Genomic DNA, 27,948 nt, shown 5'->3' on the forward strand with positions numbered 1-27,948 from the left:
ATATTTTTGGTCTAACAAAAAAACTTTGAACTAAATATCCGATAAAATAGGTCTTTACAATTCAAACGAATACGACACTTGCTCATAAAAGTCCAAATGATGTTGCACACAACCACACATATGCCACACCATTTATTAACATGTATGTTGAGGTTTTGATTTTTATGCATTCTTCTTCTGCCACACGAGCGCTCTCTTTTCCAAAACTGATATCAGAATGACTTGCGTGTGTTTGTGCATAATTGATAAACCTAGTTCTATGTCAAATAAAGACATTTTAACTATCAAAATGTACTATACACTTTCTTTGTAGCCATGATCCATCAACGTTGGACTGAATCTTACATCTTATAAATTAGACTTAGACACCACAACTCAATAATACATCGAGTGACGAACTATCCAATTGAAGAACAATCCAACCAACCAACTTTTCAAAAATGTCAACCCCTCCCAAAATACCATTACCAATGATTAGCTAAAATAATAAAATAAATATATTTAGAATATTTTAAACTTAAAAATCATTTCTAAAACTAGAAATTTAGTATATACTTATATATGTACATAATCAGTAGGTAATTAATGACAGACTAAAACCAAATAATTTGTGGAAAACCTGATTTCCAATTGAATCAGTTAGCCTTGTCTCTAGCTATATATTTCCAAAATTAATAATCAGGATTCAATCAAAGGTCTTACCACTCCAAAACTATTTCTTTATATGGTTCAACAAACCTGATTATATATATAAATACAACAATCTCAAGATCATTGTTCATATGGTTGAATAATAAAATATTAACTCCATTCAAAGATATCTGACAATATAATCTTAAAAAAAGGAAACAAAAAACATTGGAATAATCATTGAGTAAACAAACTCATAAAAAATAAAATAAGATAGCAGAAGAGCAGAGGGAACAGAGAATACTGAATCCCTTAGGCTTCAAGCGATAGAAACAATTGATAGCACATTAGGTACCACCACAGTCCAGATGTCATGTCCCGTCACTCATCTATATGAAAATTAAAACTATTGAAAAAAAAAAATTTCTCATCAAACCCCAAAAAAAAAAAGTTGTGAAAAAGTTTCCAATTTAACCGATCACAAAGCTTAGTAATTACACTCAATGCCACTCCTCTTCACACTTTCTCTCGCTTCTCTCTCTTCTCTCTCTTCTCTCTCCCAATTCCTCCTCAATCTCTCTCTCTCTCTCTCTCCCTCGATCTCCCAAAATCTCTCTCTGTTAGGTTTTTTTCTCCAGCTTCTGGGTTTTTATCTCCGTAAACTGTAGTTAGGGTCTTGAGCTCCGTTCCTCGACAATGGCGGTTTCTTTGAGAAACCTCGTGTCTTCATCTTCTTCTTCTTCCTTTTATTAAAAAAGTTAACTTTACTCTTTTTCTTCTTCCCTTTCAACTTCTTAGTACTTTCAAATGAGAAATTGCTGCAAAATGTATTTGCAAGTTAAAGTTTTTTAAACTTGTGAAAGTTTCGATTTTTCGTTTCAATTTGTAGAGACAAAAAAAATAATTTTAACTTTTTTAGGATAATTTTTTTCCGTTGGGAGTAAATTGGAAGCTAAGTTAGGTTTTTTTTTTTTTTTTCTTAGTCTGTGTCTATTTGATCTGTAAGTTTGGTGAGAAATGAATCGAAGTTTTAGGGCAAAAGAGTCTCTATTGCTTGATTCAGCAGAGAGGCAAAGGCAACAGCTTAGAGCTTCTTTGATGGCTGAGAAAGATGAAGAGCTTTCTATGTTTCTTGAGATGAGACGTCGTGAGAAAGAGCAGGAGAATCTTCTTCTTAACAACAACCCTGATGAGTTTGATTCTCCTTTAGGTATGTGTCTGATATGATATGTTTTTTGTTTTGTTTCTTTCTAAATTTGTGGCATCATGTTGTTTCTGAGTTTGGTGAAGAAGGTTGTTGATTAGGAATTGATGGGTGGTTTGATCTGTTTTAGGTTCAAAGCCTGGAACTTCACCGGTTTTTAACATCTCAGGTGGTGCTCCACCACCTCGGAAGACTGCTGCTCCTGATGATTTTCTTAATTCTGAAGGCGATAAAAATGACTATGAATGGTAACTTTTTTTAGTTGCAATTTTTCATGTTGAGATGCTATGGTTCATAATTTCTCAGTGTGTGAACATATTCACCGGTGATGGTTTGAATTTTCTTAGCCACCTTAAGTGGAAGCGGTTTAAGTATTCTTTGTGATAGTGTTAGTTAGTGATTTGCTGTATCTTAACCATGAGGTTCTGAAGTAATGTATATGTGGTAGTATTGTTGATAATTGATGTATGTTGCCTAGTAGTTTTGTTTCCTTGAAGTTGTGTTGTTTCTTCACATTTTATCATATTGTCTATGTAAGGCATCTGTTGAATCTAGTAAACTCGAATTTGGGGTCAGTCCTGCACTGGATGCTTATCAAGTTTAGAATTTTGCTGCATAAAGTGATCATCATCTTTGTGAATGATGCAGCATATTGTGTTATGTCTTTCATATGCTTTCTTAAACAGTATATCATTTATCTGTTTATTATTTCGACTCTAACTTCTCCTTGTGTCTTTTGAAGGCTTCTGACCCCTCCAGGTACTCCTCTGTTTCCATCGCTGGAGATGGAATCACATAGGACTATAATGAGTCAGACTGGTGATTCAAAGAGTCGCCCGGCTGCATTGACTTCTCGGGTAAGGATGTTATTGCTTATTGTTCTGACCTCTTTTATCAACTCCTGGATACTAGATAAACAACCTAAAGTAGTGCAACCAGTGTTATAATAAAGCTCTGCTATTATTGTTTTTATGAACCGCCACTGCTGGTTTAACCTGCCGCATCAGCCTGTGACGTTTACATCTCAAGTTTCATAGATTTTTTTTTTGTTTAGAGTAGCACACTTTCAGTTAATATCCTTAATCAATTGTTTTATGTTACACAGTAATTGAATGTTTTAGTTGTTCGATCTCGGAACCTTTTGTTTTTCTATATATAGAATCATTACTTCGTTATGGTAACCTATGATTTATCTGTCGTAGCTGGCGAATTCCTCAACAGAGCCTGCAGCAAGGAACCATTTAACATCTAGGCAACAAACTTCTTCTCCTGGATTGAGCTCTTCCAGTGGAGCAAGTCGTAGACCTTCATCATCTGGAGGACCTGGATCAAGACCTGCCACACCCACTGGAAGATCATCAACACTGACTACAAATTCAAAATCCTCAAGGCCTTCAACACCCACGTCGCGAGCCACCGTCTCCTCAACTACTCGACCTTCTTTGACTAGCTCTAGGTCCACAGTATCTGCATCGAGTAAGCCTACACCTATGAGTAGGTCAACAAGTCTATCATCTAGGCTCACACCTACTGCATCTAAGCCGACTACTTCAACTACTAGATCTGCTGGTTCAGCAACTAGATCTACCCCCAGCACCACCACAAAATCTGCAGGTCCTTCAAGGTCTACAACACCTCTGTCAAGATCAACTGCCAGATCTTCAACACCAACCTCAAGACCCACACTTCCTCCGTCTAAAACCATATCAAGGTCATCTACACCAACTCGTCGTCCAATTGCTTCTACAAGTGCTGCAACTGCTACAGCAAAGCCAACGATATCCCAAATCAAGCCTTCTTCTCCAGCGCCAGCAAAACCTATGCCAACACCATCCAAAAACCCTGCTTTATCTCGTGCAGCATCTCCTACAGTGAGGTCAAGACCATGGAAGCCATCAGACATGCCTGGTTTCTCATTAGAAACTCCTCCAAATCTAAGGACAACATTACCCGAAAGGCCACTTTCAGCAACAAGAGGCAGACCCGGAGCTCCTAGCCCTCGTTCTGGTTCTGTCGAGCCAGGGGGTCCTCCAGGAGGAAGACCAAGAAGGCAATCATGCTCGCCATCAAGAGGAAGAGCACCAATGTACTCAAGTGGTAGCTCTGTTCCTGCGGTTAATCGTGGATATTCCAGAGCCAGTGACAATGTCAGTCCGGTGATGATGGGCACAAAAATGGTAGAGAGAGTAATAAACATGCGGAAACTTGCTCCTCCCAGATCAGATGACAAGGGTTCTCCTCATGGTAACTTGTCTGCAAAGTCTTCATCACCAGACAGTGCAGGATTTGGAAGAACGCTCTCCAAGAAGTCCCTTGATATGGCAATAAGGCATATGGTATGCATTTATCTCTCTTCTCTCTTCCTCAGTGGTGGGAATTGTGTTTTTAACTGATGATCAAACGTTTTGAAAACAGGACATACGTAGAACTATTCCAGGGAATCTGAGACCACTAATGACGAACATTCCAGCATCATCAATGTACAGTGTGAGGTCTGGACATACACGTGGTAGGCCGATGAATGTATCAGATTCTTCTCCACTAGCAACAAGCAGCAACGCTAGCTCGGAGATAAGTGTCTGCAACAACAATGGCATTTGCTTAGATGCAAGTGAAAAGGAAGACGACGCAGGCAGCGAGAGAGGTTGCAGGTCCCCTGCAAGCTTACAAGGGAGATGAAGGAAGAAAGAAAAGAAAAGCCTATTGTAAAACGTTCACCTTTGAGATTCTCTTTTCTTTTATTGTTTGTGAGTTTTTATTATCACACGAGTTTGATGATGATGATATGTGAAGTAGCGTTTTAACGTTTTATGTAAACCTCTCCACTCTCGTCTCTACGTTTTAACCCTGAAATGGATGGATCCTTTAACCTATTGATTTGAGATATTTACCACATTGGTTTCAGATTGGATATAAATAAACATGTAAATATCACATGGACCATCCAATCTCTCAGCTGTTTATAACACATCATAAAATGCAAAGACTGAATTCACACATATATGTCAGTAATGAAAAACAGAACCAAAGAGGGTTTTATAAGCAGCAACAACCGCCTCCGTTGGCTTGGTGAACCAAAGAGGGTTTCAAACCAATCTTGATATGTGAAGTAGCGGTTTGACGTTTTACGTGTACCCCTCCTTTAACCGATTCATTTGAGATATTAACCACTTTTCAATGGCTTCTGATTGAATTTAAATAAACATGAAAATATCATTCAATACGACACAGTTATGTTAATAATAACACGCATGACCCATAACAATCTCTCAGCTGTTTATAACACATAATGAAATGTAAAGACCGAATTCACACAGATGTAAACAATGAAAAAAAGAAAACCAAAGAGGGTTTTTTTTAAGCAGCAGCAACCGCCTCGGCAGGTTTGGTTTCGGGAACATTCTTTGGAGGAGCAGCCGCATCAGAAGGAGGTTGAGAAGTGAGCTTCAGGTGAGAAGGTGGGTTGTGTTTGAGCTTCACCAATATTTGTCTCATTCTTGTTAGATCAGTTGGCTTACCAGGCTTTGGACCTTGAATGACAGAGACCGTTGGCTTCTTAGGGTCTTGCTCTTTCTTTCCTCTTCTTTTCTCTATTGTAGGAACCTCTTTAGGAACTAGCTCCGCTATTGCCTTCCAGTAATTCTTGCTGGATTCCCCGTAGAACTTCTCTTGGTTCTCCAGATACAGCTTCAAGTGTTCAAAGACAAACAAACACATAAAACTTAGAATCCATTCAACTTGACAATGCATGAAGACAATCAATTACAGTTGACTAAGAGTCTACTAAGACTAAAGATGGTCAAAGTTTGAAAATCTTGAATTCAACAAGCCATTGGACTTTCCATTGACAATTCTCCACAAAACGACATGACAACAACAACACAGATTATGATAAAACAACAATCTTGTAAGCAAAAAGAACATACCTTTTCCTTCTCCCTGTTAGCTGTTTTGTTGTTTTGACAAGTTACTTCAATCTTCTTATGGAACTCTTCTTTGTATTGATGAGCTTCCTCAATAATCTGATTCAACAATTCCTTTTCTCTCTTCTCCTTCTCTTCAAGTTGAATTGCATTTTGTCTACACATAAACATAAACCATAGCACCACCACAAATACATCACTCACAAGAACACATTCATCACGTTGCATCTAACAACAGAACACATAAGATTTTCATACAATGAGATCAGATCTACACATCCTAATCAACAGGTAACTGCAGAACATACGAATCAAGCAATAACCTCTAAGCAAAAGCCACAGATCAGATCTAATGAAACTGATTACTTCTGAGAACAATGGACACTAACTGTGACTAGTAGATAACTTCAATTGTGAATTCAAAAATGAAACCCTCAGATTAAACAAAGAGAGAATATACTAAAGTTATCTGCTTTAATCCAAAATTTCTTCAGGAAGAAGAAAGATCAAAACTTATTTTTTTTGCAGGAGATCTAATCTAACCTTCGCCATTCTCTAAGAGCAAATCCCTCATCTGATTCCATCTCCGACGGAGGTGGCAAGATAGGACCGTCGTGTTCACCGTTAGATCCGAAGAGGCCATCGTCACCGTTCGAGTAAGCAGCACCGTAGTCAGAAGACGGAGCTGCAAAGATATCGTCGACGGAGTCATCGACTTGAACTGAGCCGTCGAAGGCTGAGAAAGAGTCAGTGGCAGCGTCAAAAGAGCCTGAGACTGGAACGGACTCAGACGCATCATCGTTGAGTATAACGAAGGAATCTTCTTCAAAGACAGACATCTCTCTCCAACACAAAAAAGCAGAACGAACGAAGAACTCGCGAATCTCTCTCTCTCTCTCTTGTTTGTCTTTTCAAAGCTTTGGAAATTAAAATGGCAAAATCGGTAATAAAAGGAGATTTGTGTTTTTTTTTGTTTCTTGTATTTTCTTATTGGGCTTAAATTGTTGAGCCCAAAACTTTCAAGTCCATTACGAGTTTTCCAGTTTAGTTATATGGTTTAGGTTAATCTTATTAATCTATTTGGCACTAATTAATTGATCGAGAACCTCAAAGAATCGGAAAATCTTAGCGAAAGCTAACTGCAAAGAAAAGTTATTCGAGGTCAAAAAAAAAAAAAAAAGTTATTCTTTGTTTGCATGCAAAGAAAAAGAAGAACATTATTTATTATACCACTAGAAGAAAACTTTTAGAATCAAATTTTCAATTATTTATAGTGAAAAATTGTTAAGAACTTGATATCAATCCTGTTTGATATACAAATAATTTTAAAAAGAGTCCTGAGCAGACATACAATAAAGAAAGACTAAAAGAGTGTGTGACATGTATTCTAACGGTGCATTTCACGAGGAAGAAAAAGATGGCAAACTATTATTGATGTACCATCACCCCAAGTATTGTCCTATACCACAAACACAGTCCCCAACCTCTTCCACTGACCTTCCTCTCCAATCTCTTTTCTTATGCCCTCGAATGCGACAGTTGAAAGATATGTCTTCTAGAAGTTCAAACATTTTTCCGTTTAGTTCTTCCCCAGAGTACGTCTCTCCTACAACAAGGAGATCTGATCATCATGTAATGCCTTTGTTTTGGTGCAACAATAGAGAATTTGATGCCGATGGTGGATGCCACATATGCAAAGGCTCAAATTCCGGCACAGACTATTATTATTGTAACTATTGTGGCGTAAAATTACACAAAGAATGCGTTCAGTCTCCACCTAAAATCAAACACCCTTTCCACCCTGATCATTCCCTCCAACTTTTCTTTCATGATGATTCGTCTCGCAAAATTGAGTGTTTGTGTTGCGGAAGAAGAGCACATTGGTTGGTTTATCATTGTACCATATGTCAGACTTTTATGCATCCAGTCTGTGCGATGAAGCCAATCCCCTTTGTTATAGACCCACCAAAAAATCATCTCCACTCCCTCACCTTTTTCCCTAGACAAACTTCCTTAACTTGTAACCTTTGTGGTATGTTGAAATTTTTTTATCCCACCTACGTTTGTTTCAGATGTAACTTTGTTGCTCATAATGATTGTATGAATTACCCACACATCATCAAGATATCACGTCATCGCCATCGTATCTCCTTCACTCTTTCCCTTCCATCTAGAGAATGGTTTTGTGGAGTTTGTCGTTCAAGTATTAGCGCTGATTATGCTGCATATACTTGTGACACGTGTAGCGATTATGTTGTTCATTCAATATGCGCTACTGGGAAGGATGTGTGGGATGGAAAAGAACTCGAAGGTGTACCAGAAATATTGGATATAACACAAGATGATGGGCCGTTCAAGGTGATATCTGAAGGAGTGATACTTTATTTTCTTCATGACCATCATCTCCAACTCGAGGTTAGCAAATTTTATGACGAAAACATGCTTTGTCAAGCGTGTGTCCTTCCTATATATGAAGGTAACTTCTATGTTTGTATGGAATGTGAGTTCATCCTCCATGAAACATGTGCTAAAGCTCCTCGTAGAATCCAACATGCGTTACATCCTCATCCACTTATATTGGAGGTCTCCAAAAGAAAAACTTACAATAATGTCCATTACGACGTTGTCCATTGCGACACTTGTGGTCATCGTTCTCTTGGCTTTGCCTATGGGTGTAGGATAGGGGTATGTGACTTCAAGCTAGATGTAAGGTGTGCTTCAATTTCTGAGCCGTTTTATTACGAAGGTCATGAACATCCCATGTTCCTAGCTTTAGGCGCAGGCATAAAACCCATATGTCACGTATGCAAAACAAAATGTCTAAAACCATTAAATTGCATCAAATGCAATTTTATTTTATGTTTCAAGTGCGCAACCTTACCATACAAAGCAATGTATAAGCATGACACACACTTTCTTACAATTTCATGTGGTGAAGAAGTAAGTGAGAAAGAATGGTGTGAAGTATGCGAACGTAATTTAAAAGATACTTGCACAAAAGTATTCTACTGGTGCAACGAGTGTTACACCACTTGTCATATTGAATGCTTAATTGGTAGAGACCCATATATGATGCCCGGTCAATATTTTAATAAATGGGTAATAACGGCTCAAGTTCTTCGCAAATGTAATACTTCTCGACCATTATGTGGTTCTTGCAAGAACCGCTGTCTAGGGAGAATATATGAAATATATGATTTAGGCCACCGTATAGTATGTTCATATGAATGTATTTAAACATATTTATCCATCCCTCTGAATAAAGTATATATATATAAGTTTCTCTTTTACTCTCAGTTTGGTATTTATTAACTGATAATGGCTTTGGTGATTTAAACGTCAAAAAAGAAGCAAATGAGATTTGCAAATGCATTGCTCAATAAATATCCTATATATAATAGCACAGTCTTCTCTCATTTGAGAGTGTCCACATCAGCAGCATAAATTAACAAATTTGTTGGACTGGAGAAATTAACAAAAAGGCTTCATCGATATGTTTGTTTAGTCCAATTGAAATAAGCCCATTTGAAATTAAATTCGGCCACGTTGCATAAGTTAACCATAAAGCCATCTTTGATCAGTCTTCCCCCATAATTGCTTCGTAACGCATCTCTTCTTCTCTAACCTCTTCATGTCATCTGTTAATATTCTTCTTTAAAGTTCTCTCCTCACCTTCTTTTCTCTGTTATAGTCTCCGTCCAGATTAAGATCTACTAACCTTACCCAATCACGCATCTCTCTAAAATCCGGTTGAGTTTGAATTTCAAGGAGGAGGATACAGGGATCGAATCATTCGAGTGGGTTTTTTTTTTTTGCACAATACGGTTGTCAAGCGAGAGCTAGCGGAAGACGTGTTGTGAAGATGTTACTAAATTTGATATCATTATATTACTATCTCAAGTTTTGATATACTGACTTAGAGAAACATATAGGTTAGTATTTTTTTAAATGTCAGCTTTATGTTTTCTAAACTGTAACAGCTCAAGATCTGATTGATTCGTTCTTTACAATGGATGAGTGTAAAAGCAGATGTGAGAGGCTCTGGTAACGATCAAAAACTGAGCACACCTAGGTCTAAACTTTCTGCTACAGAGCAATGAAGAAGGAGCAAGATCAGATAGGGTAAGTCTTGAATATATACTCATAGATATATGATATTTAGCAAAAGCGGAGTTGGTCATAGAGTTTAGCAGAGAGACGAGACTAATCAAACATTGTTAATGGATTCCTATTGCAGATTTCAAATGTTAAGACAACTAATACCTAACAGTGACCAAAAGCGGGACCTTTCTTAACAGAAGATTCAGTCTCATCATTTTCTAACACTAAAATATATTCTTTTAAAACTTTGTACATGTTATCGAGTATATTCATTTCTTACCGGAGAAAGCAGACAAGTATGAAACCTCTTACCAAGGATGGAACCACGAACCTGCAAAGATATTGAATTGGGTAAATACAATCTAACATTTTCCAACCATACCTCATTCTCTTTCTACCGGGTTGGAAACTGAAAACAAACAAACCTGTAGGAACCGTCGCTTTTACTCCAAAATTGGAAGAAGAGAAGAACACTGTTCCGGTACCGGTAGTTGCAACAGCACAAGGCGTTGTTATCGATCATCCTACAGCCGCAACATATGTGAAGACGAAGATTGGTCAAGCTCCAAGGCACATATGTTTCGCTAGAGATAAACGACTGATGGTGAGCTACGGTGGTGCAATTAAGTATCCAATATCGAACAAAGAAGATGTCTCATGTGACCATTGGAGTTTTAATGTATCCTCTCCTCTGTTTTCGTTTAACCTGGTGGTATAACGTATTGTAATTCTTACCATCTTATGCAATTATTGTTAAACATATATGTTGATCCATTTTTTGCTTCGAATATTTTGAAGTGTTTGCTTTTTCCATACAATTATTTTATTGACATTGTTTATATATATCTTCCTATAGGTAAGCATTGATACATCTGAAGACTATGCACAGTAATACGAATCTCAATGAAAAATTTGTGACTCAGTTCTTTAAATCCCTTTTTGATTCAAATAGTGTGACTCAAGCAAAAATACAACATTGGAGCTTGGAGGTCTTCCCAAAATCATATATACATTTATCGTTACCTTTCTTTTTTATAATAAAATGAGGAAAGGAAAATATCTTCTACATGAAATTTTGAAAAGTAAACATCTTATAAAAAATATTATTACTAACTATTACCAAAACATCTTAACCATTTATAGTCCGCAAATTCTTGCATCTATAATTAAGAAACTAAAAATAGAATTAATAGCAAAATAATCAATTTAAAAATATCAAATATATACCCGGGTGTAGCCCGGGATTATCCCCTAGTTATATGTCAATGTCAAACATCATTACAATGCCGCTGGACTTTAAAACTTAACCAGTCACCGAAACCTAGACCTGATTTTAGGACAAACGATCTGCAACTAGAGAACTGCATTTACACATTGTTTTGCACTTCATATCAGAGTCTTTTTTATGATAAATAGAAACGGCCATTCGCTCCACACTTTATGTACATCTCAAAACCAAAACAGTGGAGACTGAATGGTTTAACTAAACGAGCCATACCTTCTTTGGTTCAAAATTGAAAATACAAAGATTCAGGTCTACACATCATTGAGTATATAACGAAGGAATCTTCTTCAAAGACAGACATCTCTCTCTCTCTCTCTCGCTTGTTTGTCTTTTCAAGCTTGGAAATTAAAATGGCAAAATCGGTAATAACGAGCTTAATTTTTTGAGCCCAAAACTTTCCAATCCCATCGCGAGTATTCCGGTTAAGTGATTTGAATTTGATGTTTTTGTTCAAACCTTATTTTGATGTGTATTATAATTTAACATTTATTCAAAAAAAAAAAAAATGTGTATCGTGATTGAATTCATATATAAAGTCTCATATTATCTCATCTATTTGGCACCAATCAATTGATCGAGAATCTCAAAGATTCGGAATTTTTCACAAATGAAGAAAACTAGATCATGCAAAGAAAGGTTTGGTTGAGATTCTTTATTTGCGTGTTAATAATTGAACATTATTACGTCATTATATACAAAAGAAAATAACCAAAAAAATGCATGCACCATGTTATCACGTTAAGGATCTATTATAGTAGAAACTAGAAGAACACTTTTAGAATCAAATTTTCATATATTTTATAGTGGACATATATTGACAACTTGATCCAGCTAGCTACTATATATAACAAATAATTTTTGTTATACAACATTTATGGATTCCGACGGTGGATTTCATGAGGTGGAAAAGGATGGTAAATTAGTTTTGGTATACTATCACCCCAAGTAGGAAGTAATCTCTAATACCCCTATTCATCAAAACAATTTCTCAAAAACCCCTCAATGGTAAAAAGACAATATTACCTTTAATGAAGATTGTTAAAGGTTAAATATAATTAAATCGGTAAATGTTCAACGAAAAACACAATAGCTCAGTGGTTGCGAGTTCCATGCGCACCCGCGCACCCAGAGTTCGAATCCCACTATGCGAGGTACAACTAGGATGCAACTGGTACAACTAGGGTGCGACTAGTACAACTAGGGTGCGACGGGTACAACTAAGATGCGATGGGTACAACTGGAGGTACAAACTAAGGGATAATATCCAGTACAACTGGATGTAGTTGTACGTTCAATTTTCTTTTCAAAATTGTTAGAGGGTAGTTTCGTCATTTCATTAAAGAAGGGGGTAGTGAGAATAAGTGGAGGTGATGCATAAAAGAATTTCTGGTATAGGGGCACCAGAGAATTAAATCCCCCAAGTATTGTCCCATACCCCAAACACATACCCCAACCTCCTCCGGTGACCTTCCTCTTTTTTTATGCCCTACACGACGCAGGCGTGTCAATAACGTGTCTTATTTACACATTTCTCCGTTTACTTCTTCCCCCGAGTACGTCTTTTCTGCAACAATGTCTTTTGGTGATCATCATGTAGTCCCTCTATTTTGGTGCAACAATAAAGAATTTGATACTAACGATGGTGGGTGCTGCGACATATGCCGTCATTTAAATTTTGGTACTGACTATTACTTCTGTAACAAATGTAATGTAAGATTCCACAAAGAATGCGTTCAATCTCCACCTAAAATCAAACACCCTTACCATCCTGAGCATTCTCTCCAACTTTCTTTTTGTCCTCCTAATAACGCTCGCTATTTCGAGGGTTTCTGTTGCCGGAGAAGAGCTAGTTGGTTGTTTTATCATTGTACTACATGTCAGGCTTTTATCCATCCAACATGTGCTATGAAGCCAATATTATTTGTTGTAGACCCACCAAAAAAACATAATCATCCACTCACCTTTTTTCCGAGACAAACAAGCTTAACTTGCAACGTTTGTGGTTTGTTGAGAAAAACTAACCCCACCTACGTTTGTGTTAGATGCAACTTTGTAGCTCATAATATTTGTATGTATTTCCCACGAATCATGAAGATGTCACGTCACCACCATCGTATCTCCTACATTCCTTCTGCTCCATCCAGAGATTGGTTTTGCGGAGTTTGTCGTCAAAATGTTAACGGTGGTTACGGTGCATATACTTGTGAAAAATGTAATGATTATATTGTTCATTCAATTTGTGCTACTGGGAAGGATGTGTGGGATGGAAAAGAACTTGAATGTGTCTTAGAAGAAGATGACATAACACAAGATGATGGGTCTTTCGAGATGATATCAGAAGGAGTTATACTTTACTTTCTTCATGACCATCATCTCTGACTCGAGGTCAGCATATGTTATGACGAAAAAAAGCTTTGGCAAGCGTGCATCCTCACTATCTACGAAGGTAACTTCTATTCTTGTATGGAGTGTGAATTCATTCTTCATGAAACATGTGCGAAGGCTCCCCGTAGGATTCAACATGCGTTACATCCTCATCCACTTATTCTGGAATATCTCAGAGTAGATTGGTTCAGCTGTGATGCTTGTGATCGTGGTTGTTGTGGTTTTCTATATCAGTGTCGCACAAAGGGATGCTACTTCTATCTAGATGTAAGGTGTTCATCAATTTCTGAGCCGTTTGACTACAAAGGTCATGAACATCCCTTGTTCTTAGCTCTAGACCCGGAAGTAAAACCTATATGTCACATATGTGAAACAGAATGTCAAAAGCAATTAAATTGTGTCAAATGCAATTTTATTGTATGTTTCAAGTGCGCATCCTTACCATACAAAGCAATGTATAAGCATGACACACATTTTCTCACATCTTCATGTGGTGAAGAAGTACTTGAGAAAGATTGGTGTGAGGTGTGCGAACATAATTTAAAAGATACTGGCACCAAAGTGTTCTACTGGTGCAACGAGTGCTACACCATTTTTCACATTAAATGCTTATTTCGATGGTGAGCCATATGTGAAGCCTTTCTTGGTGGAAAGAATTTTAAACTCTTCGCAAACGTAATATTTCTCGACCATTATGGGATTCTTTCAAGAACCGTTGTCAAGGGAAAATATTTAAGAAATGCAACATCATAGCATGCATGTTCTACGTACGTTGTCTTTTTGGAAGGTGAATTTGTAAAGATGTATGAGCGAGCATCTATCCCGTTAAATAAAGTGTTGTTTTTCCGTTCACTATCAGTTTGACTTTTTAAACTGTTAAGCATTGGCTGTGATGATTCGAAAAAGAGAAAGCTAATACACGCAAGAAATTATCAAGGTAAAAACATGATGAAATAGGTACTATATATAGTGAAGAACCAAAAATATCAAAATTGCTGTGAACAAAAGAAAAAGCTTTGTCTACGCTAAAACAGAAATTTGACACAAATACTGAGTTGAAAGTTTAAGAATAGGCGTGACTGTCCCTTCCTAAACAGACTTCTTTACATAGTTTCTATGTGTTTTGTAGTTTCGTTCATTTTTTACGTTTGGATTATATATGCTCAGGTTTTTATTTCGGTTAGTTTTGGTCGGGACAGATTGAGAGATATATATGACGGGCATTGAAGTGAAGTTGATAAAATATTCAAATTGAAGTTTGAAAATAAACTTCAAACAAGAAGCAAATGAGATTTGCAAATGCATTAACTACTCAATCACTACATTGCCGCTAAACTTTAAAACTAAACCAGATCACAAATGCATTTACACATTGTTTTGCAGTTCACATCAGAATCAGTAATAACGGAAATTTGTGTTTTTTTTGTTCTACTGTTTTTTTAATGGGATTTTTTTTCGAGCTCAAAATTTCCTACTTCATCACGAGTATCCCGGTTTAGTTATGGTTTATGTTTCAACCGATCCACGATTTTCAACCCGAGATTACAACAATTCTTATGTCGTTGAAAGACACTTTCTAATCTTTTTTTTTTTTTTTTTGACAACAACTTTCTAATCTTTTCTTATTTAAAAATTAAAACGTTTTGCAATTTGGTTTTGGTTCGATTATCTTACTTTCAAATTCAAACCTTATTTTTGTGTGTTTCTTCATTCTTGATTGAGTTCATTAAATCTCGAATTATAGTCTCTTTGGCATTAATCAAGAGTCGGAAATTTTCAAAAGTGACGAAAACGATATGCAAAGAAAAGTTGATTCTTTATTTGCATCTAAAGAAAAACATTATTACCACTACAAAGAAAAGAACACTATCCACCATTTTTTTTTTTTCACAATCCTTTATGTTCTTACGTTAAGGATCAAATAATCAAAACTAGAAGAAAACTTTAGGAATCAAATTTTCATATATATTTATAGTGGAAAACTGTTAACAACTTGATATCCTGTATGACAAAAAATAAAACAAAAACAATCTAAAAGAGCTTTTAATAGAATTACAATAAAGAAAGACTGAGTGTGACATGTATTCTAACGGTGCATTTCATGAGGAAGAAAAGGATGGCAAACTATTACTGATGTACCATCACCCCAAGTATTGTCCTATACCACAAACACAGTCCCCAACCTCTTCCACTGACCTTCCTCTCCAACCTCTTTTTTTATGCCCTCGAATACGACGGTGGAAATACATGTCTTCTAGAAGTTCAAACACTTTTCCGCTTAATTCTTCCCCAGAGTACGTCTTTCCTACAACAACAAACTCTGATGATCATCATGTAATGCCTTTGTTTTGGTGCAACAATAGAGAATTTGATGCCAATGGTGGATGTTACATATGCGAAGGCTCAAATTTCGGCACAGACTATTACTTCTGTAACTACTGTGGCATAAAATTACACAAAGAATGTGTTCAGTCTCCACCTAAAATCAAACACCCTTTCCACCCTGAGCATTCTTTCCAACTTTTCTTTCATGATGATTTGTCTCGTAAAATTGAGTGTTTGTGTTGCGGAAGAAGAGCACATTGGTTGATATATCATTGTACCATATGTCAGGCTTTTATGCATCCAATATGTGCGATGAAGCCAATACCCTTTGCTATAGACCCACCTAAAAATCATGTCCACCCTCTCACTTTCTTCCCTAGACAAACTTCCTTAACTTGTAACCTTTGTGGTATGTTGAGAAAAATTTATCCCACCTACATTTGTTTCAGATGTAACTTTGTTGCTCATAATGATTGTATGAATTTTCCACACATAATCAAGATATCACGTCATCGCCATCGTATCTCCTTCACTCTTTCCCTTCCATCTAGAGAATGGTTTTGTGGAGTTTGTCGTTCAAGTATTAGCGCTGATTATGCTGCATATACTTGTGACACGTGTAGCGATTATGTTGTTCATTCAATATGCGCTATTGGGAAGGATGTATGGGATGGAAAAGAACTCGAAGGTGTACCAGAAATATTGGATATAACACAAGATGATGGGCCGTTCGAGGTGATATCTGAAGGAGTGATACTTTATTTTCTTCATGAGCATCATCTCCGACTCGAGGTTAGCAAATTTTATGATGAAAACATGCTTTGTCAAGCGTGTGTCCTTCCTATATATGAAGGTAACTTCTATGTTTGTATGGAGTGTGAGTTCATCCTCCATGAAACATGTGCTAAAGCTCCTCGTAGAATCCAACATGCGTTACATCCTCATCCACTTATATTGGAGGTTGCTGAGAGATATACTTACAGTATTTTCCATTGCGACACTTGTGGTTGTCGTTCTCTTGGCTTTGCCTATGGGTGTAGGATAGGGGTATGTGACTTCAAGCTTGATGTAAGGTGTGCTTCAATTTCTGACCCGTTTTATTATGAAGGTCATGAACATCCCGTGTTCCTAGCTTTAGGCCCAGAAATAAAACCCATATGTCACGTATGCAAAACAGAATGTCTAAAACCATTAAATTGCATCAAATGCAATTTTATTTTATGTTTCATGTGTGCAACCTTACCATACAAAGCAAGGTATAAGCATGACACACACTTTCTTATAATTTCATGTGGTGAAGAAGTAAGTGAGAAAAAATGGTGTGAAGTATGCGAACGTAATTTAAAAGATACATGCACAAAAGTATTCTACTGGTGCAACGAATGTTACACCACTTGTCATATTGAATGCTTAATTGGTAGAGACCCATATATGCTGCCTGGTCAATATTTTAATAAATGGGTAACGAGAGCTCAAGTTCTTCGCAAATGTAATACTTCTCGACCATTATGTGATTCTTGCAAGAAACGTTGTCTAGGGAGAATATATGGTTTTGACCATTATGTGACCTCCGAATATTTTAATAAATGGGTAACGAGAGCTCAAGTTCTTCGCAAATGTAATACTTCTCGACCATTATGTGATTCTTGCAAGAAACGTTGTCTAGGGAGAATATATGGTTTTGGCCACCGTAAAGCATGTTCATATGAATGTATTTGGTGAACAAAAAAAGAAAGAAAAGAAGAATGTATTTAAACAACTTATCAATCCTCCGAATAAAGTGTAATTTCTCTTTTACTTCAAGTTTGGTATTAACGAATGATGTCTTTAAACTATTTATAAGGTAATGGCTTTGGTGATTTAAACTTCAAAATTAAAAGAAGCAAATGAGATTTGCAAATGCATTGCTCAATAAATAAAATATGTCAAAGTCAAACATCATTACAATGCCGCTACACTTTAAAACTTAACCAGTCACCGAAACCTAGACCTGATTTTAGGAGAAACTAGAGAACTGCATTTATACATTGTTTTGCACTTCACATCAGAGTCTTTTTTATGATAAATAGAAACCGCCATTCGCTCCACTCTTTATGTACATCTCAAAACAAAACAGTGGAGACTGAATGGTTTAGCAAAATGAACCATACCTTCTTTTGTTGTCAAGTCAGAAAGAGTTTATGTCTGAGTCTGGGACGGGGACTGAGTCTGAGAGGGAGATTGAGCCTGAGTCTGAGACGGAGATGGAGTCTGAGTCTGATTCTGAGACGAAGACTGAGACTGAGCCTGAGTCTGAGATGGAGAATGAGCCTGAGTCTGAGATGGAGACTGAGCTTGAGTCTGCCGAGGTTTCGGAAAGTATTTGTCTATGAATTCTTCAGCGCGGTCAGGGTATGTCGTCATCAAATAGTTGTTTAGGGATTTTCTGTATGAAAAGTCCTGTTTGGTCCCATCAGTTGAAACAACAAAGAAGCACCTGCTATCTGAGAATGTGGTGTGCTTATCAACCTACATTGTTGTTTAACCAAAAATTTCACATCAGAGACATAAGGCGAAGTAAGATTCAAAAGAGAAGCTAAATTTGTAATCGAGCATCCTGGTTACCGTGATGAAATCAACACCGGAGCCGAGCTTTTTCTCTTTTTCGGGATGGAAGTTCAAAATCTTCTCCAGGACAAACGTCTTGTCATCATCAGAAATTGGGTCTCCATCAGGGTACCTTCATTGAAAGAACACAGTTTTAGAAAGATGAAGCATAACAAGTATACGGAAATGCGAAACAGCATAATAATTGTACATAATACTGGATATTGGATAGACTGAGCTTAAGAACTAGAAAGGCATACCCAGACAGATGCATTATTTTCCTGAGAGTCCTCATGACTGGCTCAACATCTGAGAGAAGCTCTTGCTCCTCAGAGGTGAATGAGTCCAAGCGCTGTCTCGTTGCTGTAAACATGGGAGCCAAATTATCCTCAGATCTAGGTGGCCTAGGAGTATGGTTCCTTTTTCCTTTCCAGTCTGCACCACCACCATTGGACCAGCTACCATGTGAGCCATTAGATGGAAATTTCTTGGCTGGATTTCCCCACTGAATTCTCTCCTTAACATCATTCTCTCTACTTTTGGTCTCCTTCAAGGAAACCCACGGATTTCCATCATCTTCATTGGTATCATTGTCTGCTGCAGTGGGACTTGGCTGTCCCCAAGCACCCCAAGCAGCAGGACCTGATTCAGTTTCAGAATTCTTTTTGTCCCCGGTACCCCAACCAGCAAGACCTGATTCAGTTTCCGATTTCTTTGTGTCCCAAGCACCCCAAGCAGCAGGACCTGATTCAGTTTCAGAATTCTTTTTGTCCCCGGTACCCCAACCAGCAAGACCTAAGTCAGTTTCCGATTTCTTTGTGTCCCAAGCACCCCAAGCAGCAGGACCTGACTCAGTGTCAGATTTCTTTTTGACCTGGGAACCCCAAGCATCAGGTTCCGAGTCAGTTTCCATGTTTTTTCTGTCCCTAGAACTCCATGCAGCAGCACCTGATTTAGTTTTGTCACTAGAACCCCAAGTAGCACTATCTGACTCAGTTTCCAAGCTCTTTTTGTTCCAGGGACCCAAAACACCAGCACCTGACCCAATGTAAGAATTCTTTTTGTCCTTAGAACCCCAAGCAGCAGCATCTGATTCAGTTTCCGAGTTCATTTTGCTACTAGAACCCCAAACAGCAGCATCTGTTGAACCCCATGCAGCAGGAGCTGATTCAGTTCCCCAGTTCTTTTTCTCCCAAGATTTTTCTGAAACAGATTTGAGTCCCCAATCGTCAGAAGACGGCTCAGTATTTTCTGGGACAATAGAATCTGTATGAGCTGGTCTTGTTCCCCAGTTTGGTGTTGTATTTGCATCATCATCGTTTGTCTTTAAGCCCCAAGCACCCCCTGAATCTGACTTGGAAGATTCTTGAGCATCTTTTTTAGTGTTCCAACCAGACCAAGCATCTTCCTTCTCAACATGTGTAGTCTTTTCCCAATTAGACTCCGGGTCTGCCTCACCCCCTGTGTTTTTTGAGACTCCCCATTCTGGGCCACCACTGCAACCATTATCCCACGAAGAACTTTTCTCCCAGTTGGATTCTGACTTGGAAGATTCTTGAGCATCTTTTTTAGTGTTCCAACCAGACAAGGCATCTTCCTTCTCAACATTTGTAGTCTTTTCCCAGTTAGACTCCGGGTCTGCCTCACCACCTGTATTTCTTGAGAATCCCCATTCTGAGCCACCACTGCAACCTTTATCCCACGAAGAACTTTTCTCCCAGTTCGATCCTGATGGCTGGCCTTCTTCATATATAGTTTGGAACTCGGCACTGTCCTCAAATTTAGGCTCTCCAAGGGCAGAGTCTCGCTCCGGCGATTCAGCCCATTCAGCCATTTCTTCCTCTGTAACATCAAAACCAGGGGAAGACACATATGCATCTGTATTTGTCGTGGATCTGACCATTTGGAGGAAGCCGTACACATCTGTTTCTTCTTGATCATCTAGACCAGTCTGGAGATAGGTTGACAACAAATTACATCAAATTGCATAACAACCTTATATGAGAAAACCTCAGTCAATTGGTATATGATTCCCAGTGAGAATGTATACCTCTTTTTGGTTCCATAGAAGCTCAAACTGTGAACCTGTACCAACATCCACGCGTTTTCCCCAAGAACAAGACCCAACGACTGTTGATAGAGAATCTTTATGACATTTCTCAGCCGCTTTCTCAAAACATCTTTTTGGTGTCTAAAAGCACAAAAAGTAATTCCTGTTAACATGGAGCCAGTATAAAGCCTTACAAAATAATTTGTACTAGACAATTAAGGATCGAACTACTAACAATCAGAGTTGCTTCTGTGAATGGAGCCTTAATGTTTAAGGATCGGGTCAAAGCTTTGTAACCTCCAGAATTGAAACCCAACATATTCCCTGAACAAGTCATGTTGTTTGCTAGGAGAATGATGTGTTCTTTCAAGACTCCTCTGGAGACCATTCTCACTGAAGCTGATAGACGCTGCAGATCAAATCAACATCTTAAATTTAACTTCGTTAAACAAACAATGAACAAACATGATACCAAACATATAATATGTCAGAAGTATCATCCAGTGCACGGATCACGTCGTAAGTTATTAAGTACCTGTACTGCTTGTTCAAAAGCACAGGATAACCCAAGCAATTCTTGGACTTGCTTTATAGAATAAGGGATTGACCGTTTTGTGTCTATCAGATGAAGCACTGAAAGACATGAGTCTATCACAACCCTCCATGCATCACCACTTTGCTTGACAGCAGATTTTTCAACAGTGACATCCAAAACCCATTCCCCCCGGCGGGATGCATGACGATTCCGGATCCACGTTGTCATGTCTGAACTATGCCAGATTATATTTGCTGAGCAAATCCGTGGATCACCTGCTCAGTTTAGATACAGGAGTATGATCAAAAACATTTATCTAGAAATCTTACTAGAACATAGTCTTTCTTAATAGCACAGAATTTCGATCACAACTTGGAGGACAAATCAATCAGACTAGTTGAGAAATATTTTGGTTCATTAAACTTCTGGCAAATAACAAATTTTGCAAGCCATATAACTAGAAAATTTTGAAAGGAAGACTCAATCATATACACTGCACCCCCATCAAAGAAGAAACCGACTGGTACGGAAACAAGAGAAATAAACAAAAATGAAAGTGTTATTCAAGTACCTTTGATCACTGTATCCAGCAGAACCGGGTAAATTGTATTGCAAAGAATATCAAGAATTCTTTCTAGATCAGGATCGGTGGCATTGTAGGAGAACATCAAACAAGGCATATCTGAATCTTTGCTCCCACAAGGATCTCGGAAAGAGCAGCACTCACTGTTCATTGGAGAATAGATAATTACAATCAGGTAACAGAAAATAAAGTTAAACATGTAGACATAATGATATGAAAGAACAAAATGGGAAGAAAATAACTGGAAACCTAGAAATCAACATCAGACTTGCTTCTGGAAAAACTATGCATAACATTCAACAAAAGACGACATTCAGAGGAAAAGCGAATCATTGTACAAACCTGACAGACAAACTTGTTCTCTTGAAGTCGTCAGTAGCTTTCTTCTTTTTCTTTTGTCCAAGTGAATTGATTACATCCTCACACTTTTGAAGGACATCCTGCATACTGATGTTCCAATCTTGCAACAATGTCTAGTAAACCAAAAACACCAATTACACAGCAAGAAAAGGATAATAGTAAAGTGTTTCTATGACAGGTAAAGGCTTCCATAAATATTCAACAGTAAAAGAACCAGAATTCAAACCTTATTAAGATGAATATGGCCATGTAGGCATGAATCAATTCCAAAAATTTCTGATATAGTTTGTTGCTTTCTGTATCTGCATGCAAGTAAACAGAAACCAGATTGCAAAGAGGTTTAGTAAAACCGAAAAAAAACAAAAATTAACAAAGCAACATACGAAAGTAAAACCCAATTCTTACTCGACGAGGAATTCCACTGCAGTATCTTTAAGACTAACTTTCTTCAGCTTGTTCCTGACTGTGTAAGCAGCATTTTCCTGGCAAAACCTTTTTCCACAATGGCATTCATTTAAATATAGGATTACGCGCCGATCATTAGTAGTGTTTTGGAAATTGACTTTGCAGAGCAGAACTTCCTGGGAAAAAGACAAATACAGAACACAATTATACAACAATACAGATGATCAAAGCTGTATTAAGGAGGCAGCTTTGATATTGCTATACCTTCATTAGCTCCCATGATGAATTACTATTTGGAGTGGAATCAAGCACTGCCTTATACGCAGGATTTGACATGGCAGTAGCTGCCAATACTCCAACAGGTTCTCCCGCCTCAAAAAGACCTTGATGTCCATGTTCAGAATCAACTCCATATTTGAACTGGATGACTGAGTTACTACAGGTGTTTCTTACAGTTCCATCGTTTGTAATCACGATATCCCGAAGAACAGCCATCAGATTCTTAAAGAGAGTTCCAGGCTCAGCTAACCCCCTTGAAGAGCGAACAATAACCTCCCTTGCTGCAATTGAATGAGCCATCTCTTCATATGGATCCAGCCCATGAAAGAAGCAGCCCTTCACTATTCCAAAATCGCCAGATGAAGAAATCCTGCCGTACTTTCTCTTACAAAAGAGAGCCATGTCCTCTACCAGAGTCTTCGTGTAGAATTTCTTCTTGTCAGAAAGCTGAAGACCCAAGAAGCCTGTCTGCTGCACCAGCTTGTTGATTGCTGAGTTACTCTTGATGTCGATCAAGTTCCGCATGGAATATGACTTCAGCATAAAGTTAGCAGCCACTTCCTTCACTTTGTGGATGCTGTTCTCTAGTTGCAATTCATCTTCATATGATAATCTCAACCGAGACACCATGGGTGAAATCTCCCGGATTATTAGGTTGTGAATCACATCCATGTCTGCCCTAGACATGGATAAGTCTTCCAAACTTACACTAAACCCCTCAGCAAAAAGACTTTCCATCAAAAGAGGTTGTAGCGAATCGAAGAATCCAAGTGCCTCCTTTGGACCCTTCTCCAGAAAGATTGAAGTTACAATGCCATTGATGATGGATGCCATCGCATCAACCCCGAAATCAAACCTCAGCAAATCACTTCCATCAACCATGAATCTGTCACCTTTGCAGGTCAGACGCTCTGGAAAGGCAAGCTGTAGAATCTGAAAAACTGTCCAAGCTGGGCCAGATTTACTGGACTTCCTTAGTGCTGGTGGTGGCAGAGACAGAGAGCCATACATAGCTAACTGTTGAGCAGTTGCCTTGTCCAGAAACACCCGCTCCAGCAAAACCCTCAAAGATAGTAAAGAATCACAACCCATCTGCAAAATCAGCTGTCCAGTATGGGAGCTAAGCAGTTGCTTCTCCACAGAGAAGAGCTCCATAACCTCTGCCTTAGCACTAAGTGACTGTGGGTAGAACAGATGGACACAATCACCATCAAAATCAGCACTGAGGGGACTACACATCAGAGGGTTAATCTTCACGGTGTTATCTTCATGAACATACACCCGAAGCGCTTGAAGAGAATGCTTATGTGTCGTCGGGGGTCGGTTGATAAACACAACATCCCCATCCATGACCTTGCGATGAACAACCTGCCCAGGTTTAAGCACAGTGTGATCCTTGGCTCCATCCCTTAAAGAATAGGTCGTAGAACCTTGAGTATAACTCAAACACAACTTGTTGTCTACTAACTCCTGTAGATAACTTATGTTGTGGACACTAACCCTTTCCTCAAAAGTGATTCTCTGCGCAATTTCAATTGGGATGCCTACCTCATTCACATCTCTGTACGCATCTCCAGTGATGACGCTACGGGAAGAGAAACCTGAACCCTTTCGGATGAAAAGTGTTCTCATTTTTTCTGTCCAAGCTTTTGAAGATGAACTATCCGAGATCTTAGACACCCCGTATCTCATGTCAATGTTTCTTGTTGCTTTGGCAGTACCCCTAACCTGCAGATAGGTATCCACCACTCTAAACATTCCATTGGCTTCAGCTAGATGCGACTCAAAGTTTGTCTCGCCAGACCTAGAGCTTGTTATGGCTATCACTTTCTTAAGAACGTCTTTTAGCTCAATTCTGGAAGGATCCTGGAAAAAAGAATGACACAAATCCAGGAGTTACAACATAATCCAAAGCATTCAATAAACTCAACACAGGATTTTAGTGTCAACTGGCTTACCACTGACATGGAGCTGAAACCATCAGAAACATCTGGCACTGACAAACAGTTAGGCGGGACTGGAAGATATTCTAATATGTATCCTTCTTGAGGAATATGTCCCTTTGCTGTGAGTTTCTTTTTTGTTTCTTCAGGGATCCGTTTTAGAATTTCCTTTACCTATTTGTTTTCCCAGCATATGGAAAAGGACACGGAAAGAACATAATCATCAGTTTCCAGAGACAAAACATCTTTAAAATAGAGAATGAATTTAAACAAACAAAAAGAATGTAACCATAAAATCCTAAATAAACAGAAACATAAGCACGAAGAAGAAAGTAAAAACCTCTCTTGCCAGCAGGGGCCGCGTATAGTTGCTTCCATAGCGGTAACCATATCTTTCCAGGAAATTCCAGCAACCCGCCTGCAGTCTTGACCTAGATGGGAGCTTCAGTTCTAGATATGAGGCCCCATCCGATGATCTATCTCTGATTGAGATGTTTGAAGCTTCCTAATACAATAACTCAGCAGTTAAAAATCCAAGACGTTCAGCAATAATACATATAACCAGTTAATGTTTCATGGTGCCACAAAAATACCAATAACTACTGCTTCGCGATAATTAATTATTGTTACTTTCATTGAATGGATCAAAAGAAGCACAATTACTATATAGATTTGACGGAAAACTTGGACAACTAACTAAATGCTGAACAATCAGAATGTATATGGTCCCATAAGAAACATTTATCAACTTCCTTTTCAGGTAAAAGGAAACAATCAGAATGTATATGGCATTACTCACCTCACAACAGACACCTAATAAGCGCTCCGCCAGACCACCACTTGTGCTCTGTACTCAAAAAGGTGAAAAACATTGGTCGAGATTTTATATGGTTTATGAAAGATTTTACAAAATCATATCACATGGACTTTAAGAAAACTCAACGAGGTAATACCTTTGCCTTCTTTATCTTCAGACATTTCAAGCACAGAAGGCTCAGCATTTGTTTCAGTTCATTAACATGAGCAGGATGGTATATTGGCACTGGAAGCTGAATATAACCAAAATGACCTGAAGATGTAGAAACAAAGATCGATACCTGAAGAAGTATTCCAACAAACAATGGCAGAAGAAAAATATAGGAAATACAGAACTGGATTACCTTCACATTTATCTGGCTCTGTCGCACCGCACGATTCACACCTGCCAAACTCCAGAGGCAACCCCAAGAAGGGGTTAGAGAGTTGACTGGCATGATTGATTGAAGATTCACTAATCGATGCTACACACTGCAACAAAGAATTAAAGTCCAGTGAGAAATAGTAGAGTGGCAGAGGATATATCGCAGAACAACATATATATGCAAAAGTGTAGCACTTAGCATTACACAGAGCTGAGTAGGATTATACTAAAATTCATGAATTTAGTGGCAAGCATAACCAAAACATAGAGGGTTTTGGCTATTCGCAATCCTTAGTTCTGATAAAACTCATGATGAACAAAGCCGTACATGCAACTTTTTATCACTCTTGGAACCACATTCATCAAATCCACGGAGGGTAGGTATAAAGATGCAGAACAAAATGGATCAAGTCCAGAGAGTATAACTCTTATAACTTACAATCTCATGGTTACTCGCAAGAGCAAATGTGATTCCAACAATCTCTCCTTCTTGAATTTCTGATGAAGAAGATCCTTCCTCCATGACACAAAACCCTAAAAATTGAAACCAAACACAAACAAAACCGAGTTAGCAGTTGGCAGATGTAAAGCAAACAGAGAAACAAAGACATTTTGAGCTCTTTAACTTGAGAAAACCCATAAATTTCCAAATAAAAATCGAGTCTTTGAACAAAAAAAACAAAAAAACAAAAATCGAAGAACAACTTCTCAAATCTGGAAAAGAAACAATTTTTCCACTCGCTTACACAAAATCGAAGCAGTAGTAACACATAGCAAACCAAAAAAACCGAAATTTCAAACCTACATTTGAAACCACAACAAACCCACAAAACCCCCAAAAACACACACTCAACGGAGTCATGATCCAGCTTTGTTTTCCCAGTAAACAACGAAAGAAACGAGTTGGGTAAGAAGAAATACCTAAGAATCGAAGATTCAACAGAGGATTTGACCCGGTTTGGTTCCTGAACCCGGAGAACAAACGAAACAACGGGTCGGGGAGACGAGGGTTTTCGCAGGCGAAGAAGAGGGGAGAATCTGAGTGAGAGAGAGAGAGTGAAAATGGCGGAGCTGAGAGAGAGAGACCCAGAAAGAAGAAATTGCGAGAGAAGGAAGGTTTTGAGTGACACTGCTCTCTCCCAAAATCTTTTTGTTCTTCAGTCTCTCCAAGCTTCCGTCTTTATAAACCCAAAATTGCATGCAAAGGGGGAAATTTTTCAGTTACCTAAAGATGTCAATTTTATTTTCTCTACTCTTTCTTTGTCACACTTGGGGAAAATGCAATTATGGTGATAAAATGATTAAACAAATATCTTTCCAAATACAAGATCATATTTTGACAAAAAAAATCTAGAAGAATAAAGGATTGCAAAACCACAAATTTTGTAGTCAAATAAAAGATATAGTGTAAATTCTACAATTGACTCTCTTTTTTTTTTGGATTTAGTCTCGCTATTATCTATTTTAATCGATCGCCATAAATAAGTATTTCAATTTGCAACACGGTATATTTGATGAGCGGAAACGATGTTTTAAGTAGATAAAAATTATTTTATATTTGAAAAAACTGTAACAATTGCGTTTTTTGTTTACAACATGCTATGTTTAATTCGATTAGAATCTGGCGGGAACGACGTGTTAAAAGATAAATCGATCGCCATAAATAAGTGTTTCCATTTGCAACACGGTGTGTTTAATGAGCGGAAACGATGTTTTAAGTAGATAAAGATTATTTTATACTAAAAAAACGGTAACAAACACAATTACATTTCCGTTTACAACACGCTATGTTTGATCCGATTAGAATCTGGCGGGAGCAACGTGTTAGAAAAAAAAAAAAAAATTGGTTACCTGAAAAACCGGTAACAAATGTGTGGATTAATTTTGTAGATAAAAAAATCAAAAATGCTAATAATAATTGTGTCATTATATGTTCATCTCATGTAAGGGATTTTTTTAATTAACTAAATAAACTAATTCTTTAAGTAGAAAATTAACTAGATAACTAGTTATATTTAAGTATATAATTAAACATAAAGCTTTGCTATTGTAGAAGCAAAACATACATTATACATTTCAATATTTATTATGTAGATAAAAGGAAAATGTTAAACTGATATTATTCCAAATTTATCACTCTATTTTAGGTTGAAAATATAGTGTTATTTGAAAAT

At 37.8% G+C, this 27,948-nt stretch overlaps 4 protein-coding genes, 1 long non-coding RNA gene and 2 pseudogenes across 5 annotated transcripts; 5 read left to right on the top strand and 2 right to left on the bottom strand.

The window, feature by feature from the left end:
• The first annotated feature begins 1,000 nt into the window (after positions 1 to 1,000).
• On the top strand, positions 1,001 to 4,707 carry LOC104785414 (uncharacterized). Its single transcript, XM_087513090.1, has 5 exons — positions 1,001 to 1,840; positions 1,965 to 2,082; positions 2,577 to 2,691; positions 3,037 to 4,170; positions 4,250 to 4,707. The coding sequence occupies exons 1-5, from the start codon at positions 1,648 to 1,650 to the stop codon at positions 4,511 to 4,513; spliced, it is 1,824 nt and encodes a 607-aa protein (XP_087369216.1). The 5' UTR covers positions 1,001 to 1,647; the 3' UTR covers positions 4,514 to 4,707.
• A 320-nt stretch (positions 4,708 to 5,027) lies between these two features.
• LOC104785415 (clathrin light chain 2-like) lies at positions 5,028 to 6,705 on the bottom strand. The gene is made up of 3 exons (XM_010510622.3): positions 6,301 to 6,705; positions 5,761 to 5,914; positions 5,028 to 5,521 (listed from the first exon to the last, which is right to left on the bottom strand). Exons 1-3 carry the CDS (start codon positions 6,594 to 6,596, stop codon positions 5,192 to 5,194), a joined length of 780 nt encoding a protein of 259 aa, XP_010508924.1. The 5' UTR covers positions 6,597 to 6,705; the 3' UTR covers positions 5,028 to 5,191.
• A 370-nt stretch (positions 6,706 to 7,075) lies between these two features.
• On the top strand, positions 7,076 to 9,051 carry LOC109133061 (uncharacterized). Its single transcript, XM_087451999.1, has one exon. It carries the CDS (start codon positions 7,138 to 7,140, stop codon positions 8,992 to 8,994), a length of 1,857 nt encoding a protein of 618 aa, XP_087308125.1. The 5' UTR covers positions 7,076 to 7,137; the 3' UTR covers positions 8,995 to 9,051.
• A 309-nt stretch (positions 9,052 to 9,360) lies between these two features.
• On the top strand, positions 9,361 to 10,648 carry LOC104785416 (uncharacterized). The gene is made up of 4 exons (XR_767353.3): positions 9,361 to 9,689; positions 9,787 to 9,879; positions 9,995 to 10,209; positions 10,290 to 10,648. It is a non-coding gene; the product is annotated as an uncharacterized LOC104785416 (long non-coding RNA).
• Positions 10,649 to 12,603: 1,955 nt separating this feature from the next.
• On the top strand, positions 12,604 to 14,207 carry LOC104788859 (uncharacterized; annotated as a pseudogene).
• A 1,336-nt stretch (positions 14,208 to 15,543) lies between these two features.
• Positions 15,544 to 17,081, top strand: LOC104788860 (uncharacterized; annotated as a pseudogene).
• A 664-nt stretch (positions 17,082 to 17,745) lies between these two features.
• LOC104788861 (DNA-directed RNA polymerase V subunit 1) lies at positions 17,746 to 27,105 on the bottom strand. The gene is made up of 18 exons (XM_087513091.1): positions 26,696 to 27,105; positions 26,214 to 26,308; positions 25,755 to 25,881; positions 25,548 to 25,663; positions 25,394 to 25,441; positions 24,935 to 25,099; positions 24,610 to 24,768; positions 22,637 to 24,517; positions 22,373 to 22,548; positions 22,194 to 22,269; positions 21,950 to 22,080; positions 21,596 to 21,750; positions 21,025 to 21,299; positions 20,725 to 20,898; positions 20,490 to 20,630; positions 18,700 to 20,390; positions 18,458 to 18,572; positions 17,746 to 18,361 (listed from the first exon to the last, which is right to left on the bottom strand). Exons 2-18 carry the CDS (start codon positions 26,295 to 26,297, stop codon positions 18,032 to 18,034), a joined length of 5,844 nt encoding a protein of 1,947 aa, XP_087369217.1. The 5' UTR covers positions 26,298 to 26,308; positions 26,696 to 27,105; the 3' UTR covers positions 17,746 to 18,031.
• Between the last annotated feature and the right edge of the window lie 843 nt (positions 27,106 to 27,948).

The sequence above is a fragment of the Camelina sativa genome, chromosome 5, assembly GCF_030686135.1.
Source record: "Camelina sativa cultivar CO46 ecotype springtype chromosome 5, ASM3068613v1".
Lineage (NCBI taxonomy): Eukaryota > Viridiplantae > Streptophyta > Magnoliopsida > Brassicales > Brassicaceae > Camelina > Camelina sativa.